Raw genomic sequence first — 17,885 nt, forward strand, 5'->3', positions numbered from 1 at the left:
ATAGCACAATGGAGCTCTTTATTCATTAACTAAGCAGGTGAATTTACTTTGTCTTTGTGCATAATTACTAAGGAGTTGTTTTCAAAGTTTTTCTTTTTTTAAGTTTTAACTCCTAAAAATACCACTTAGACAAGCCCAAATCGAGAAAATGCCATCTGAGACTCTAGAACATCTTGTAAGTATCATGATAAAAAAGATATCCAAGATATAATCAATTGAAGTTCTTGGACTCAAGTTATTCATATAATATAACGAGATATTCGGAATATCTCGTTATTTTATATGGAATATCATATTCCATATAAGAGGATTCATGAGAGCTTGAATCGACTTACAACATATTGTGTAAGTTTCTGTTCAAAGAAATAACACGAATGTCATAATAAATTAGGTTAAAAATTACTGTTGACAATAACGATTATGACGCAAAGTATCAATATTTGAAAAGTGGTTTACATGATTAAAGTAAAGATAGAATGAGCTTCTTCCAGATTCAAACAAATCCACGTAAAATCATCTCAATCAAATAAATACAAAAGACTTCCGTGGGCAACTCTACGATATGATGTCAGTGTGTATGTTTGTTGTGATTTGTGAGCTTGCCAAATTTACTGTCAAAAAGATTCACCGTTAAATTATTTAAACGGCGAAATATTACACCAAGTTTATTCTACTCCTAAAACTACCGCTTATGCCTATGCCAAGATTTGAACTTAGTTCTTCTCCGCAAGAGGCATAAGCCTCTACCAAGTGGGCTAGCCCCACATTGGCCCACCTTTCTTAAGGGGATAACGCCTAAAACAAACAAAAAAACTGAAGCACAGAAAGTGCAAACTAAATGGCGCAGAAACAATAGAACACTGAGAAGTCACGTAAGAATTATCACTTTGATAACTTTATAAGAGATATGCCTATGGCTTTTTAAGGTACCTGATTGTAATCGATTTTGAGTAAATGGATCTAGATTTGTTATCTTCACAAAAGTAACAGCGAAGTATTCAGAAAAAACTTGGTAAAGCTTTTGTTTCATGGTACCTGATTGTTATCAACGCTGCTATAACTTGAATTCATAGTCCCCGTCCCCCATCCATTCTGAATATCAAACATATGACCACCTGAATTTCACTGTTAAAAGAAAAATTGAGCTTCTGAACGCATATCAGTAATGACTCATTATTGATCATTGGGGTGTGACTTAAGAACTGTGTGCATACTTAATAATGACTAGCAAAGTGAATAAATCTTCGAAGAAAGGTTTCAACTTTGGGGTATCCATTACTTGTAATCTCCTAAAGAAGTGGGGAATAATTGTCAAGCCTGTAGGCTATTATTTCTCTGGATCAAAATCAACATCCCAATCCCTAACTACATTGGCATCAAACGAATCATTGTCAACGAATTATGTATCAAATCTTCAACCGAAAAGTTAATAGCCTATATGACAAAGACAGTCACAATTTTACATGGATTGGTCATGAAAAAGACGCAGACATCAATCCCTGCCCTAGGTGCCAACTGTTTGTAACATACATGGGTAAAGCATGTGTTCGAGTACTGGGAATTAGAGGTCCAAGGTCTAAAAAATGCAAAAAAAAAAAAAAAAAAAAAAAAGAATCTCCACTTGGGGGATTTTTAGGCGGTTTTAGTTTGTTTGGCAACGTCATTTTTCTTTCTCACGGATTAGTCGATTAAAGTTTGCTACTATCACCAAAAACTAAGTGTGAACCCTTTTATTGCATACATTACTATAAGCCCGTTAAGCTGCTATGAAAGACCTGCCCAATATAAGAGGATCCCCATTATCCTTATCTCTATATAAAGTATACCAAAATTTATCAAAAAGATGGGATTGCCAACTCTTACTAAAAGAAACAAGCTTTATACCTTATAGAATATGTAAAACTTATCCAATATCCCGAAAATGTGGCCCAAATAAGCATGCTGGAGCTCTTGACTTCTTAACTAAGTACACGACACCAAAAAAATTAAAGTTCTCTAATTCTCTAACTGAAAAGAATGCTACAATTTAGCATTCTAGTTCTCTCCTACATAATTGGGGACTTAGTTAAAATGTACGGCCCGTATCTGTCCACACAATGGTTCTTAACATGTGTAGTCATCAGAAGCCGATAAATAACTTTGGGAGCACGATATATATATATATATATATATATATGTTAGATAAGAGCATCATCCAAATTTAGGACGACCCGTTTCAAATGCTCCGGTTAGTTGCATATCAATGCCGACCAGACTGTAAAATCATAAAAATGGTGTCTTTTTTTATAAACTACAATACCGAGTTGAATCAATATCCTAAACATTCACATGAAACAATTTGTTCCTTTTAATTTAAAAAATAGCAATCAACGATAATAAAACTTACAGCTAAAACATGAAAACAATATATATAAATACTACCAATTAATTTGCGTTTCAAAATGGTTGTTACCATTTTGTTTTACCTCATACTGAATGGAGAAAAATACAAATAAGGGGTTTAATATAATAATTATAAAACCAAGGAAGGAAGTGTACGAGACGGCGAACTCTGTTGAGTCGAGGAACCCTACAAAAATTGATTTCTAATTTTTCCTGTTAATTAAATAGTTAATAAAAATTAAAAACGGTAGGATGTGATGTTTTTGGAAGCCCCGTAGATATCCTTTGCGGTTGAAACTTGTTCAAAACTAAAGGTTTTTTGGTGTATGTCCTTACCCAAGGGCATGCCCTTAGGTGTCGTTACTTATATTATTTTTGTTTTTAGTGAAGTTAAAGGATATGTAAGGATTTTAAAGATTTATAAGGATGTGTAAGAATTTGTAAGGATATGATGTGGCAGCTCAAGCGTATTTAGCATTGTTGATAGACTAAGGAGTATTTGGGGCAATGTAGTGTAAATTTGATATGGTCAAGTCAGTGTCGGCTTAAGCTTTGTCGAGGCCTTAAGCAAGATTAATTTGGGAGGTCTAGTCTATTAACTTTTAAATTAGAATAACCAAAGAAACTAAAAAAAAATGATAATTTATCTCATGTACCTAGGTTGTTATTGTGAAAAGAAAGCAAAGAAGTATAGTCCCACATTTTAGGAAACAATCTCTTTTGTAATCAAAATTTAATAAGTAATTGGCTATCGGTTGGACTCGTCGATTTCTTAACTGGTTGTTTAGTTTCTTTTTTATATATTTTTTTGAGCGGCTATTGCTTCAAATGTATGTGTGGTGGCCTTTTTTAAAGGGAGCCGTGAGGTGTATTTGTCTAGGTCGATAATATCCATCCCAAAAGTCGAAAGTCTAAAACAGTTGTCTTAGAATATAAAAATGGAGGCCTTTATATTTTGGGGGCCTTAGGCTCATGCCTAACATGACTATATTGTGAAGCCTGCACGAGGTCAAGTTAGAAGTATTTATGAAAACTAAGGGCAAAATTCAAAGAAATTTGAGTAGTTAATTTAGAAGTATCTTGTCTTTAAATGAAAATTAAAGGTGAAAACTTAAATATCATATTTGAATTTTGACCTTTGATTTTTATTTAGGAGTTAAGATTTTTTCGGCTCGACTCAAATTGAGAAATCAACTTGTAGGAATTGTCACCCTTTTACACTATATTCTCGAGTTTATAATTAAAAGAAAATAATGGATAAGATTGGATAGAAGAGGGGAGGGAAATAAAGTGTATACATATGATATGATGCATTATTAAGTTTTATGAAAAATAAAAGAAATGGAAAGAAAAGAAAGAATTAATTGAAGGGTGAAGTGGTAATTTTATATATTTATCATTCTCTTCTTCTCTCTTTCAATTCTCTTCTTCTCTTTCTAGAATCATACTATCATAAACATTAACACAAACAAACCAGATTTGAAAGAAGATATATACTCAATTTAGCTATTGACTTTATTAACTACTGTACGTTGTCATATATATATATATATATATGTGGCAGTAGCGATCTGAATCAAAATCTTTGCAAATATTTATTCTAATAATAATAATAATAATCTCAATCGATCTTTTCTTCACAAAATCATCTGAAAGATTGTCATATTCTTCCTTTCTTCGCAAAATCAAGAATTATATATTTTTGACCGTTACAGCCGGACTTCACCCCCGGCCAATCTCACCGGAATTCTTTCACCGATCTTCTGCTACCATCTTTACCCCCGAAACCCTTACAGGTTCCTCATCTAAGAAACCAACCACTTCGGGGCCATATTTTACCCGCTACAGGAACATCCCGGCCATCATCATCTTTGGCTGCCTCCTCTGCCGTTTTTCCGGCAAGGGACCTGGACTCCACCATAGTTTGCCTCCTCATCCCTCTATTTTACTTTTCTTCTTAGATACTTTCTGTGGCCATTGAACTGGAAAAAAAAATTGACTCACTTTTAATATATTTTATCTATAATTTGCCCGTATAATTTGGGTTTATCAGTTTTAATAAATCACTAATAGTCTGCTTGTTTAGTTTGAATTCTGAAGTATTGTAGTATATATATATATATTTTTCAGATCTGCTCTCTCAATTATTGATATATATAGTTAGTGTTTAACCGTTATTTGTTGATTATAACTTCATATCTGCTGATTACTTAGTCTAATTGATATCTAATCTGAAGAATTTGTTTTTATTTACTGTTCTACACTCTTCAAAATTGTTAATTTCTTTCACTTTTAAATAAATTTTGTGGATTCGTGTAAAATAATAGTTTCCATACGTATTAAGCATATTACAGTTAATAAATCTCATTGCTGCTTTTGTGCCACTAAAATTAGTATTCTTTGTCGGACTTTATTATTTTGTTTGGTACATTTATTTGTTGTGTTTTAGTCTAAGCTGTCTCTGTCAAATAGCTATGTGAGGTCATGTCCTTCGGATTTAGGGGCGGGCAGGCATAGGGGGGTTTTGGCTAAAGTAAAGAGAACCTTTAGGCTTAGATTCGGCAGTTGGAATGTAGGCACCCTTACGGGAAAGTTTTTAGAACTAGCAGATGCCCTGGGTAGATGTAATGTAGACATTGCATGCTTTCAAGAAACTAAGTGGACGGGGAAAAGTACTAGAAAGGTGAATGGATACAAGCTATGGTACTCTGGAGCGCCTAAGTCGATTAATGGAGTAGGGATCATCGAACGACTTAAAGACTTCGTTGTGCTCGTGGAAAGACACGGGGATAGGTTGATGTTGGTGAGATTGGTGATACAAAAGGAGACAATCAATGTGATCAGCACGTATGCTCCCTAGTCGGGCTTGGGAGCGGGAGAGAAGAAAAGTTTTTGGGACTCACTGGATGAGCTTGTGAGGAGCTGCCCTGTTGACCAACGACTAGTGTTAGGAGGAGACTTACACGGGCATATAGGAGTTGAGTCAGACGGCTACGCGAGTGTACACGGGGGTTTAGGGTTTGGAGTGAGGAACGATGAGGGTCGCACGATATTGGACTTTGCTACTGCCCACGATCTGGTTATTGTAAACTCTTTTTTCCGAAAGAGGGATTCTCAGATGATTACCTTTCAGAGTGGCCTAAATAAAACTCAAATCGACTACTTTTTGGTGCGTAAAGGCGATTTTAGGGCTTGCAAAGATTGCAAGGTACTCCCGAGAGAGGCGGGTTTCTCCCAACATAAACTTTTGGTAATTGATTTGCTCCTGAGTAGAAGAGCAACCAAGACAGAGAAGGCTGTAAAACCAAGAATCCTCTGGAAAAACCTGATGGGTGAAGCAGCAGAGAGGTTTAGGTCGGAGACTAGTTCAAGGTTCACAAAGGAGATAAGAGAAGGTTCGCATATGGAAGCTGATGAGTTGTGGACACTCTTGGCAGGGGGTATGAGGGAGACGGAAAAGGAGGTACTAGGGGTAACTAGAGGAACTGGATGACAACGGAGAATGGGTAGGGAATCTTGGTGGATTAGCGAAGAGGTCCAGTCCAAGGTCGCGACAAAACTTAAGTGCTTTAAGGATCTTGTCAAAAGCCGCCAGAACGGGACAAATGAAGAATGGTCTTTGGCTAGGCAGAGGTACTACGAAGCCAAGAAAGAAGCAAAGAGGACTGTTGCTATAGCAAGAGAAAGAGCGTACGAAGAGCTGTACAAGAAACTAGATTCCAAAGAAGGCGAAAACGAAATCTTCAGAATTGCTAAGGCAAGGGAGAGAAGACGTAGGGATTTAGGGGACGTCATTTATATCAAAGACAAAAGTGGATAGAGCATTGTGAAGGAGGGAGATATTAGGAAAAGATAGGAAGAGTACTTCGCCAACCTGTTTAATGGGAGAGGGTCGGGAAAAATTGAAGGAGGAGAGGTCATCACCGCACACCCAAACACACGTTACGACGACGATGATGCTACGAGGATCAGCCAAGAGGAAGTAAGAATCGCCCTAAAGAAGATGGGGAGAAACAAAGCAGTAGGTCCAGATCAAATTCCAGTTGAGGCATGGAGATACTTGGGGGACGTGGGGATAAGCTTGTTCACAAGCCTATTCAACAAGATTTGGACGAGAGCAAAAATTCTAGAAGAATGGAGACTTAGTGAGGTTATACCTATCTATAAGAACAAGGGGGACGTGCAGAGTTGTAGCAACTATAGGGGCATTAAACTTCTAAGTCATACCATGAAGCTCTGGGAGGGAGTGATTGAGACGAGGCTTAGAAGAGTTACGAAGGTGGCAGAGAACCAATTTGGTTTTATGCCAGGGAGGTCGACGATAGAGGCTATCCACATCACCAGAAGCCTTATGGAAAAGTATAGGGAAAGACAAAAAGCGTTGCACTGTGCCTTCCTAGATTTGGATAAGGCATACGATAGTGTACCACGAGAGCTGATCTGGAGGACGCTCCAAGAGAAAGGAGTTACTGGGAGATACATTAGTGTTATCAGGGACATGTATGACAGGGCGAAGACCGGTGTTCGAACATCGGTGGGGAGCACAGAGCTTTTCTCGGTAGAAATGGGCCTACACCAGGGTTCGGCGCTTAGCCCATACCTTTTTACATTGATCTTAGACGAGTTGTCCAGTGGCCTTCAGGAGGAACTACCGTGGTGCATGATTTTTGCCGATGACATTGCTCTGATTGCGAGATCGACAGAGGAGCTAAACCGAAGGTTGGAGAAATGGAGAGAAGCCCTTGAAGACAATGTTTTGTGTGTGAGCCGAGAAAAGACTGAATACCTACGATGTGACTTCGATAAACAGGGGATAAGTCAAAATGGGGATGAGGTTATTCGCATTGGGGAACGGATATTGGGTCTGAAGGCGTCTTTTAGGTACCGGGGATCGGTGATACACAAATCGGGGGGGGGGGATAGACGAAGACGTGACACATCGAATCGAAGCTGGATGGATGCAGTGGAGGGCATCTTCTGGAGTCATGTGTGATAAGCGGATCCCGCTAAAACTGAAAGGGAAGTTTTACAGAGTCGCTATTAGACCGGCTATGTTATACGGGTCAGAATGTTGGCCGATGACGAAAGCCCAAGCATCTCGAGTAGAGGTAGCAGAGATGAGGATGCTAAGGTGGTCTTGCGGGAAGACCCTATCAGACAGGATCGCCACAGGAGTTTTTAGAGCAGAACTTGAAGTAGGGACCATCATTAACAAGCTAAGAGAAGGGCCCTTGAGATGGTTTGACCATGTTAGGAGAAGGGATCGAACAGCACCACTAAGGAGAGCGGAGTCTATTCACGTCGAAGGCACACGAAGAAGAGGAAGGCCTAAGATGAGGTGGGATGACCGATTAGCGAAGGACCTAATAGAACTTGGTTTGTCGGAGGACTTGACGTCGGATAGGACGACCTGGAGAACTCGGATTAGAGTAGAGGATTAGGGTAGGGTTTGTCTTTTGCATGCTTTTCCTATTTTGCCTTGCCTAAGGTGGTTTGTGTTGGTTTGACCGGGTGAAGTAGACCCAACTTTGGTGACTCGCCGCCAAAGAAGGCTTTGTCCTGACAGAAGGAGAGGTAGGTCGACGGAGGTGGAAGGACAGAATACCGCAGGTTACGATGGAGTTTCCTGATGGAGGAGGTGGTCAGTGAGGGTAAGGCAAATGGGAATAGGTTTTTGTAGACTTTTGTCATAGACTTTGGTTCTTGGTAACCTCCGTAGTGGTTTTGGCCTGAGTAGAGGGAGGCCAAAATCGAGGGGGGAGGTTACTCTTGGCTGCGTTGGAGGACATGACCGATGAGGGTTTATTAGAGGACTAGGACTAGTTTAGGGGTTTTGGGTGCTTGGGAGAGGACTAAGTTTAATGTAGCTAGGCGGCTTTATCAGTGTGTTTCATAGGTTGCGCACCACCCGTTATTTTAGTTTACCGTAGCGGCCTAAGGTATCTAGCTCCGTAGGTTGTTTAGAAAATACTTTAACCTCCTTAGTTTTTAGTCATTTCTTATGTATAGGTAGGCTTTGTTTATTATGCTCTTACTTTTTATGTTGTTATTTGCGTAATATGGTTGCTAGAGTTTATGTTATGTGCTAAGGCTTTGTTACCGTACGCTTGCTACCCTTCCCTACTCGTAAGGAGGCATACCCGGCAGACCCAGAGGACAGGTATTATCGTCTTATCATGTTCTCGGCAGACAGGTATAAACACTTTACCCTTTTACGACTTTTATATCTTCCTGGCCGTAGGTCCTAATGGAAGCAGTCTCTCCACCTTTGGGTAGATGTAAGACTGTCTACAGCTCACCTCCCCCATACCCCGCATAGGGATTGGGTACACTTGTTGTTGTTGTTGTGGTTTTTTCTCAAATCATGCCAAATTGGCAAAAAACTTTAAGCCTTAAAACATCTAACTTTTCCTATCTTTTTTTTTTTATAAAATAAACTAAAGAATGAAGATTTAAAAGAATTTCTTTTCATTTCTTTTCTTAATCTGGGAAAAAAACCCTCAAGAATACAGTATTAACAGATGGTAAATAAAAATGTTATGGCAATTTGTTTTCAAGAGGTCAAGTTGATGCATTATTAAAAAGTTTTGATTTTGATTTTAATTTATAGATAAAAAATTTCTTAATACAAAATTTGAGGGAATCTCTTCCTCATTTTAAAATACTCCGAACAATAAAAGATCGTTATTGATAACTAAAGTCAAATCGGATTAGAATCAATTTTAGAGATGAAATCAAAATCACAATTTATAGATTAAATGTAAATATCAACTTTTGATTTTAATTTATAAATTAAGAATTTATAACCTTACTACTTGTAAAATTAAAGTTGTCCTTATATTCATCATATTGATAATAATTTGCATATGAATTGAGACGGCATAGTTTAGAAGCCGCTTAATCTTTTTTCATAAGATTATATATAATTGTTAACTAAACTGATAACACGTAAGGTTTATAAGGTATTTTAGACCGAATGTGTCAATAGTGAAAGATATACAAACCAACTCATGACCCACTTATTCATATCCCTAAGAAAACCCACCCATTCAAAGGCTCATTACTTGTAAAACTCGACTCGGATAATACAAACAAACATTTTAATAATCTCAACTAAATGTAATTAACTATTTTCATATATATATATATATCTCTCTGTTAATATATAAAAATATTTTCACTATCACCTTTACATTAATTATATTTTTATTTATATCAAAATACACCATTCAACGCGGCCGTCACCACCATTACTTTGTCATTATATTGCGCGGATATGGTGCAAATGATGGATATTCCACATATTAAATTTTATCATTTTCTAAATATTTGCCCCAAAGGATTTATCATTTACATGTCCGATCATCTTAATTCATACATCCCTTTCATTGTACCCTAGAAAAAACACAACATCCTTAAAAAAAAAGACAAGTACAATGGAAAACATGAATTACGGCGAGGAACTTGTAAGAGAATTCCTAATCTTCAGAGGATTCACAACAACATTACAATCTTATGAAAAAGAATTATCATCAGATTTTGGCAATTCTTTTCATAATCAACACAAAATCTTTGATCTTATTTTCTCTATTTACATTCCTAATTTCCAGCCTCAAAATCTTATATCTCTTTTCTCCTTTTTCAAACAATCCTTTTCTTCTCATCAAGATTCTCATTTGATTCATACTTTATCCAAATTACAGATCTCCATCCTTAAATATTACATTGTTTTTGCTTTTCAAGCTGGCAGAAATGATAAAATTGTTGAGCTTTTTAAAGTTCATGGTGATGATCTGATGAAACAAAATCATGGTTGGGTGTCTTGGTTTGGTGGGTTTTTTGTTTTGCTTCTGGGTTTTGTTTGTTTTGTTGTGAAAGTTGGAAATTTGATTGCTTTTTGTTTGTTTGTTGCAGCAATTCCATATATGAAGAACCCGAGCTTGGATCCGTTGTTTCGGGTTTATTTTACCAAGGAATGGATTGATGGTCTGAATCTTTCTGTTAGGAATTTTTTGAGTGAAGTGTTTAATGGAACTCATATCCTTTTTTTTTTTCTTCTTTTGTTTAATACAATGTGTTTTGGAATCTTTTCTTATGAATTTTGTAGTTTTTAAATCTATAATAACTAATAAGTAATTGCGTAGCTAACTCGGGTTAACGATTTAGAGTAGCAACTTGTTCACTTACATCGATAATGGCAAGCTGTCATGAAAATTATTTGTAATGATAATGTATCTGCATTTTGATTACCAATAATAACAATATGGCGTTAGGTTATATTTCTATGCTTAGTACATTATTCAAGGAGGTTACTCATTGATGATTTCGTTTAAATTGCAATCAAAATATGTAAATTCGGTTGCTATTCTATATAAGAATGCTGACTAGCTCATTAGTTTTGATGATGTATTTACTCTTAATCAAAGGCCAATGCAAAAATTCCTTAACTAAGCCACGCATTCCTGCATTGTTGAAAATTAGTTCGGAAAAGCATGCTGTGAATCGTCTCAAGAATGACATTAAGCATCTTAATACTAGATTGTCACAACTTCAGGCTTTGTTAGAGGAAAAGGAATCTCAGTTATCTCAGTCAAGGAGGTAAAGTTGTTTCGTTACTGTCTGATTAATGCAAAAGTTAAAGACTTTTCCTGACCATGTTTTTATATTCAGTAATATTGCAACTACTCGCCAACTAAGCATCGGGCATATCAATGAATCGGTGTGCTCATCTGCACCTCAGAATCGGCCAAGCTATTTACCTAATGAACCATCTGTTACATCCAAAGAAACACGTACTAGTAATTTGAGTGGGAGACAGTCATTAGGCAAGGATGTTAATCTACCCGAGGGTTCAGGAGATGATGAAATTCAACAAGAGGATGATTTTGCAGAAGTCAAAGTTGACTTTCAGGTGAGATTGCTCATTTATCATCATTATCATTCGCATTCTCTTATTCATATCTTTGTTTATTATATGTCTTTTGGCTATTGCTGGATTGTGATATTGGTCTTGTTATCTTGGACTTGTGTTTTGTAGGAGACTTTCTTGGGACACACAAGTCCTATTAGCTGTTGCAGGTTCTCTACATCAGGGGACAACATTGCAAGTGCTTCTGTTGATGGCACAGTCAGGTAGATAATAAAGCATTTAATTTCTATATGTCTTATAAATGAGAAAGTTCCAAAGTATCGTTTCCTTTTTTTTTTTGATTTTTCCTGTATCCTAATGAAGGATATGGACATACGACTCATCAACTTCAGCATCAAGGAATGCAACCATCTATTGTGGGGCAGAGATCATGTCACTCGAATGGGACTGCAAATCTGACCGCTTGGTATGCTATTTCAAGCAATAACCTTTTTAGTTTGAAAGTTTGTATATGATTATGATGGTAGTGCAATGCTATTTTTTGTCTTTAGATGAACATTTCCCTTACACTTGTTGATAGTAAATAGGTAAAAACATCCTCAGAACGACAATGAATGATGATTTGAGTGTTAATCTCTCTATGCTTAACATACTATAATTTGACCATCTCACTGTCCCTCTATGTGTATTTACTCTAAATATGACTGAAGTTTTAGAGAATTGCGTTAGATCCGTAGATAAACAATGGAAAATGTTACATTTTAGACATTACTATGACTGCTTATTGATTTCTGAAACGTTAGTATATGTTTATTATTAATATGAAGGTGCACAGTTTCCAAGCATATATAACAGTGGAAAAATGTACATCTATCAATTTATGAAGATTGGTTAAATTATCATTGTTTTTTGGGGGGTTATGATGGTTGGAAACCAGGAAATAAAGGTCCTGCATTTAATTGTCCATTTTGACAAAGCTTCTCATAGGCACTGCTGATGGAGGTATAAAAGCATGGAATGTTGATGCAAAGAGAGTTGTTTGTGATCTCAGTACGACTGATGCATTTCCATGGTTTGTTTTTAGTCTAGTTTGTGCACGCCTTTTCTTATTTTGTTGGCTGTTAGGATTAAAGAAATACACAGCGTGAAGATTGATGGCGGTTCATCTTTGTGTATGTTTTGTGTTTGCAGTGTTCTGGATCTAAAATGCAGCCCTGTGGAACCATTATTTGTGTCTGCGGCCGCATCCCGAGGGTACTTACTCTCTGCCTAGTTTATTTGTAAAGATCTATGTTATTTGTTTACTAGATATTTGATCCACTTTTTGTGCTTTTAATTCACTTCTGCGCTACTAATAGGCATGGCTCAAGTTATATTGATAAGCTGGGATTTGCTTCACTGACCGTGTGGAATATGAGAACATGGAAGGCCATGGTATGTGTTTGTGGATCGTTGTAGCCAAAGTACTAGAATTGTTCTACATTACTCCTATATACCTACATACATAAGAAATAAAGGAGTCTTACTTATCGATTTTATTGAAGACAGTCCTTCCTCTTGGGAAAGATCCACCTGCAATTACATCCCTATGCTTCAACCACAACGGAAAGATTTTAGCGGCTGCAGCAACCGATGGAATGATTCACATGTTTGGTATCCTTTAAAATTCCTTTATTTTTATTTTTTGCTAAATGAGTACATAGTAGAAAGAACAAAATGCTTGCACCTTGACAAGACTCAGATATGTCAGCCGGTCTGCAAATCACCGGATGGCCAGCTCATGATTCTGCTATCAGCTCTGTTCTTTTTGGGCCAGACGAGACTAGCATATTTACTTTGGGTATAGATGGAAAGGTAAGTTCTTGACTTATTCACTTATACATTAATTATATTTAATTATGTTTGGAAGGTTATATACATTAATCAATGGTTGTTGCAGGTATTTGAGTGGAGCTTGCAAAGTCCGGGTAAGGTTCTCTGGTCGAAAAATATTAACAGGTATGCGTATTCTGGGCCTTTTAGCCTTTGGCTCCTAACTTATGGATATATAAGTTATTGATCTAAATGTCTTCCATTATGCAGGTTTTGTAATCTCCAAAGTTCACAATATTATAGACATGAAATGGCTCTAGATGCAAATGGTAAACGACTTTTGGTGACATCTGATTCAGTCAGAGCTCCAATATACCAGGTCCAATACACATCTCTCCCTCTATATAGATACTTGTTTCTTGTTATACTAAATGTTGAAATATTTGGAATAACGTGTCATGCTCTAAACAATTTTGTGTGTAACCAGGTTCAGGATCATATGAACGGGCTAAAAACGCTTCCTCATAGTGCAGCCATATCGACTGTAGACTGGCATCCGACCTTGCCTATCTTCTTGACAGGATCAGTGGACAACTCCGTTCGGGTCACATCAATCTTATGATGGTTTACTGTTTGATGCCTTTCATTGTCTTTGGCTGATGGTTTCATTGGTCGTGAAGAGAGTAGTTTCTTTGGAGTTTTGTGTGTTTAGTTTCTTATAGAAGAGGGTTTTGTTTTCAATATAGAGGTTGTTTTAGCAGTTGATAGTGACTGATCAAAATCTGTTGACATCAGTACCCAACATGAGATTGATCACAAGAAGTTCATGACTAGTTCACTTCAAATACGGCCCTGGTTTTGTTTGAGGGAAACTAGTTACAGAAAAGGTTTAAATATTCATGGTTGGATTAGAGCTGAATAGTAAACTTCTTACTCTGTATGTAACAAGTTGTACATGTTAATATTACACATCATTTGCCTGTGTATTGACTATTGAGTTGCATTTTCACTTGGGATTAGGAAGAAAATTAAGTTGCATTCACAAACTTGTAGAACAAGCTATAAATGTTGTCAAACGTTGGAAGCGGTATGGTTTGTGATGGTATTTGCAATTGATGATGTTGGAAAGTCGAATTTTCTCACTCTTTATTGATGTGTTTTCAGCAAAAACAGGGGACAGCATTACAGCCAATGACATACTAGTCAACGACCTGAATATCGTATCCCATATGCTGGCGATCATATGCTGTCTTTTGTTTCTCTTCGAATTGCTTTTGAGAATTCGAACTGAATGCTGGTGGGGATTTCGACTTAAATGTTATGCAATTCAGCTTATTATCTACAATTTGACCAACGGTTTATGAGGCATACGCCTCTTTGAGTTTACACTATCAAATTATGATCAAAACATATATCACATTCATGTAATTTACCTACTTTGGTTTCTAGTTTTTTTTAGAGCATATGTGATCATTCTTTTAGACCCATGCTGATAATTCATAAGGACCTGCCTTGTATTTTAAAAGAACAAAACGATAAACTTTATCTATCAATTGAACCCACCAGTCAATATAGATTTTAAAAGTAATAATTATTTAAAGTTATAGATGAAATATACCCGAAAAGAAACAAAATAGCAATCAAAATGTGTACTTTCCATCCATATAAGGTTGATAAATAGCGATCTGGCCAAAATGAGTGTGAATTATTGATTAGTACCATATACTCAAATTATGTCTTAATTAAAAATAGTAATGGGAAAACTATGAAATATTTTTCGGTTTGAAACCTTGTAAGAAGTTTTAGTTTTATTTTTACCGACTTACCTGAAATGTTAATGTATTATTATTTAGTTTTTGATCTTGTTTAAAACTAGTAACGTTTGGGCCCTGCTTTGCGGGGTTCCAATTGTCATGTTAATACAGTTTCGTTATGTTAATCTATTTGTGTTGAACCAATTTAATAATTCAAAAGATAAAGTATGAAAACTCAAGAAAAAACTTGAATAAAACAAATAATGTTTTTGCGAGAAAACTAAGAAAACCGAATAAAAAAGTTTGCAATATCTATTACATACTTTTGGTTTGTTCAATAAAAAAAACAAAAACAAAGAAAAAACAAAATGTTGAGTAAAAGTTTTCAATATATTAGTTGAGAACACAAAAACAAAAAAAACTATGAAAAATACCGAAAGAAAGAACTCTAAACAGTATACATTTTGGCAAAATCTAAATAGTGATGCGGGGTATAAGATGTACCAATAAAAAAATATTTGTGCAAGAAACCAAGAGAAACCAAAAGGAAAAAAACCCGAATGGAATCCGATATGACAAAATTTGAGTAGAAACGTAGGGTGTAGGTGGACCAATAGAACAGTGTCACGTGGTGGTGGCGGTGGCACTGTTCATTAGTGTAACAACCCTGACTTTTGACCCGTTGACTATTTGTGCAACTTGGCTAACAATTTAGTTAGCAATATAATTTAAGTCTTTTGGAGTTCATTTAAGTGCAATGTGTTCATATAGATCAATTTATCGTTCAACTCGGGACTTATGTTCTAGTTGAGGTCATTAGTCATGCTAATCAAATTTACATCTTGAGATGACGTTTAGATTAATTGGCTTTGCGGTGTTAGACGACACTTAATCTAGTTAGAAACTTGAAATGGATCCTCCATGGGTTTCACCCAACCCATGACCTACCCAACTCACCATACTCTTATCTTTCCCCATCCATTCATTTCTCTTTCACTTTTTCTCTCTAAACACACCCAAGAACACACACACATACTCATCTCTCTCAATCTCTAAATTTCTTCTTCAATTAGTGTTGTTTGAGCAAGATTTATACAAGAATCATCATCATTATCATCATTTCTTCATCATATCAAAAATATTTGGAATTTAAAGTGCAAGAAACCTTCCATCATAGCTCAAAAACGGGTTTTTGACACTTGGGAGAAGATTTGGTAAGTTAACTCATCTCAAATTCATCATTTTATGTTAATAATCATGTTTCTAAAACAAACCCATGAGTTGTTGGTCAATTTCGGGTTCAAAAACGAATTAGGGTTCAATTAGGGTTTCGAAATGGGTCAAAATGGATTTGAGCAAGGATTTGATTTTATGGATTGAAATTATGATGTGGGTTATGTTCAATGATGTTAAAATATGGTGATTTATGCATAAAAATGTGTTTTGGAGCTTTCTTAGTCGATCTTGGAGTCAAAAAATCTGCCAGTAGGAGCACGGCCGCTCAGACAGACGCTCAGTGCTTGTGGCTGCAGTTTTCCCATAATACAGATGCTCACACGGCCGACCGTGCGAGCGGCTGCAGTATTTCTGTTCCTTCCCCAACTTTTTCGTTCAGTTATCGGTCGACTTTTAATGATCCAAAACTTGTTTGTTGGTCTTATATTAACATACTAAGGTTAACAAAATTGGTTAAACACATTTCTAAACACTTTGATTTTCAAGTGGAATTTTGGTGCTAAGTTATTGAACCGTGTCTAACCAAAACTCTTCATTTGTCATTTAAACGTTCTCGAATGACTTATAAAACATCTTTAGGGGAAATTGTGGTATAGTATAACTAGTATTGACCATGTCTTGTATTGTGACATATATTGTTAGGTTGTGGACTTTTGACGACCATTGGGCATTCGTAGCTTGATATTAACTTGCTATTGCCGATCAAGGTGAGTTCGTAGCTCCCTACTCGTTTGAGATTCGGGCTGAAAAGTGTACAACCTTTGTGTGATTACTTGTTTGTTTGTGCAATTCTGTGTTGCCTTGATTGATGACATAGTTCAATTGAGCATACGTTTGATTTCCTTGATGATGACATGACTTGATTGTGCATATGTTAAGTGTCTTGAGTGATGACATTGTTTGATTGATGGAATTGTTAACGTGTAAATACGTGGTTGTTATATGATTATTGTATGTGCATGTTTGGTTGATTATTAGGTTAGTCGTGCATATATGGAAGACGGTAATACTTTCGAAAGGTTGGAGATGTGGTGGGAAGGCTGCGGGTGACCCTATATATAAGCATCAAAGGCCTTTCAAAAGTAGTATCGTACGAAGTATATACACATAGTGTTTGTTCCTGGGTGGACATTGATGGTCATGGTGCAATTGAGTACAATGAAGTACATTACGCACAATTGAGTACAATCAGGTACATTACGTGTAGTGAGTGCAATTGAGGGACATTGATAGACATGTTGGGCATTATAGAACTTGTTAGATACTTCTTGATATCATTATTACTTGTTCTTGTTTACTATGCGTATTCTAAATACCTTGCGTAGTTCATTATGTGAGTACATATGTGAGGGTCATTGATGGACATTGATTGATTATGTATTGTTTGAGTATGATTGATTTATTTATGATTAGGGTAGTTGTACATACATGGAAGACGATGATACATTTAATGAGTTGGAGATGTGGTGGGAAGGCTGCGGGTGACCCTGTATACAAACATCTAAGATTCCTTAAATGTAAAGTCGTATGAAATGTATGTGCATTGTGCATGGTTGAGTTGATGGACATGATGGACATGATGACATTACCGGGTACTTACGTATTTGATGACAATAAATGGGTACTTACGTACTTGATGACATTAAACGGGTACTTATGTACTTGATGACATTAAACGGGTACTTATGTACTTGATGACAATATCGATGACAATAGAGGGACAATGTGTGCATGTACAAATAAACGGGTACTTACGTACTTGACGACATTAAACGGGTACTTATGTACTTGATGACATTAAACGGGTACTTATGTACTTGATGACAATATCG

The 17,885-nt window shown here is 36.4% G+C and overlaps 2 protein-coding genes and 1 long non-coding RNA gene across 4 annotated transcripts; 2 read left to right on the top strand and 1 right to left on the bottom strand.

Annotated features, from left to right (window-relative positions):
- Positions 1–387: 387 nt before the first annotated feature.
- Positions 388–2,085, bottom strand: LOC122606150. Of its 2 annotated transcripts, none has more exons than XR_006324819.1 (3): positions 1,885–2,085; positions 1,036–1,365; positions 388–611 (listed from the first exon to the last, which is right to left on the bottom strand). It is a non-coding gene; the product is annotated as an uncharacterized LOC122606150 (long non-coding RNA). The 2 variants fall into 2 exon arrangements; XR_006324820.1 differs by lacking the exon at positions 1,885–2,085 and having other exon boundaries at positions 1,036–1,125; positions 1,215–1,545.
- Positions 2,086–2,907: 822 nt separating this feature from the next.
- LOC122604484 (craniofacial development protein 2-like) lies at positions 2,908–5,875 on the top strand. The gene is made up of 3 exons (XM_043777377.1): positions 2,908–2,915; positions 4,855–5,185; positions 5,243–5,875. Exons 1-3 carry the CDS (start codon positions 2,908–2,910, stop codon positions 5,873–5,875), a joined length of 972 nt encoding a protein of 323 aa, XP_043633312.1.
- A 3,884-nt stretch (positions 5,876–9,759) lies between these two features.
- On the top strand, positions 9,760–14,047 carry LOC122603421 (WD repeat-containing protein 91 homolog). The gene is made up of 14 exons (XM_043776116.1): positions 9,760–10,212; positions 10,297–10,419; positions 10,839–10,980; positions 11,053–11,293; positions 11,420–11,514; positions 11,615–11,717; positions 12,229–12,323; positions 12,443–12,505; positions 12,610–12,685; positions 12,796–12,904; positions 12,993–13,105; positions 13,191–13,249; positions 13,334–13,442; positions 13,551–14,047. Exons 1-14 carry the CDS (start codon positions 9,819–9,821, stop codon positions 13,683–13,685), a joined length of 1,857 nt encoding a protein of 618 aa, XP_043632051.1. The 5' UTR covers positions 9,760–9,818; the 3' UTR covers positions 13,686–14,047.
- The last annotated feature ends 3,838 nt before the right edge of the window (positions 14,048–17,885 follow it).

This window comes from Erigeron canadensis, chromosome 6 (assembly GCF_010389155.1).
Source record: "Erigeron canadensis isolate Cc75 chromosome 6, C_canadensis_v1, whole genome shotgun sequence".
NCBI lineage: Eukaryota > Viridiplantae > Streptophyta > Magnoliopsida > Asterales > Asteraceae > Erigeron > Erigeron canadensis.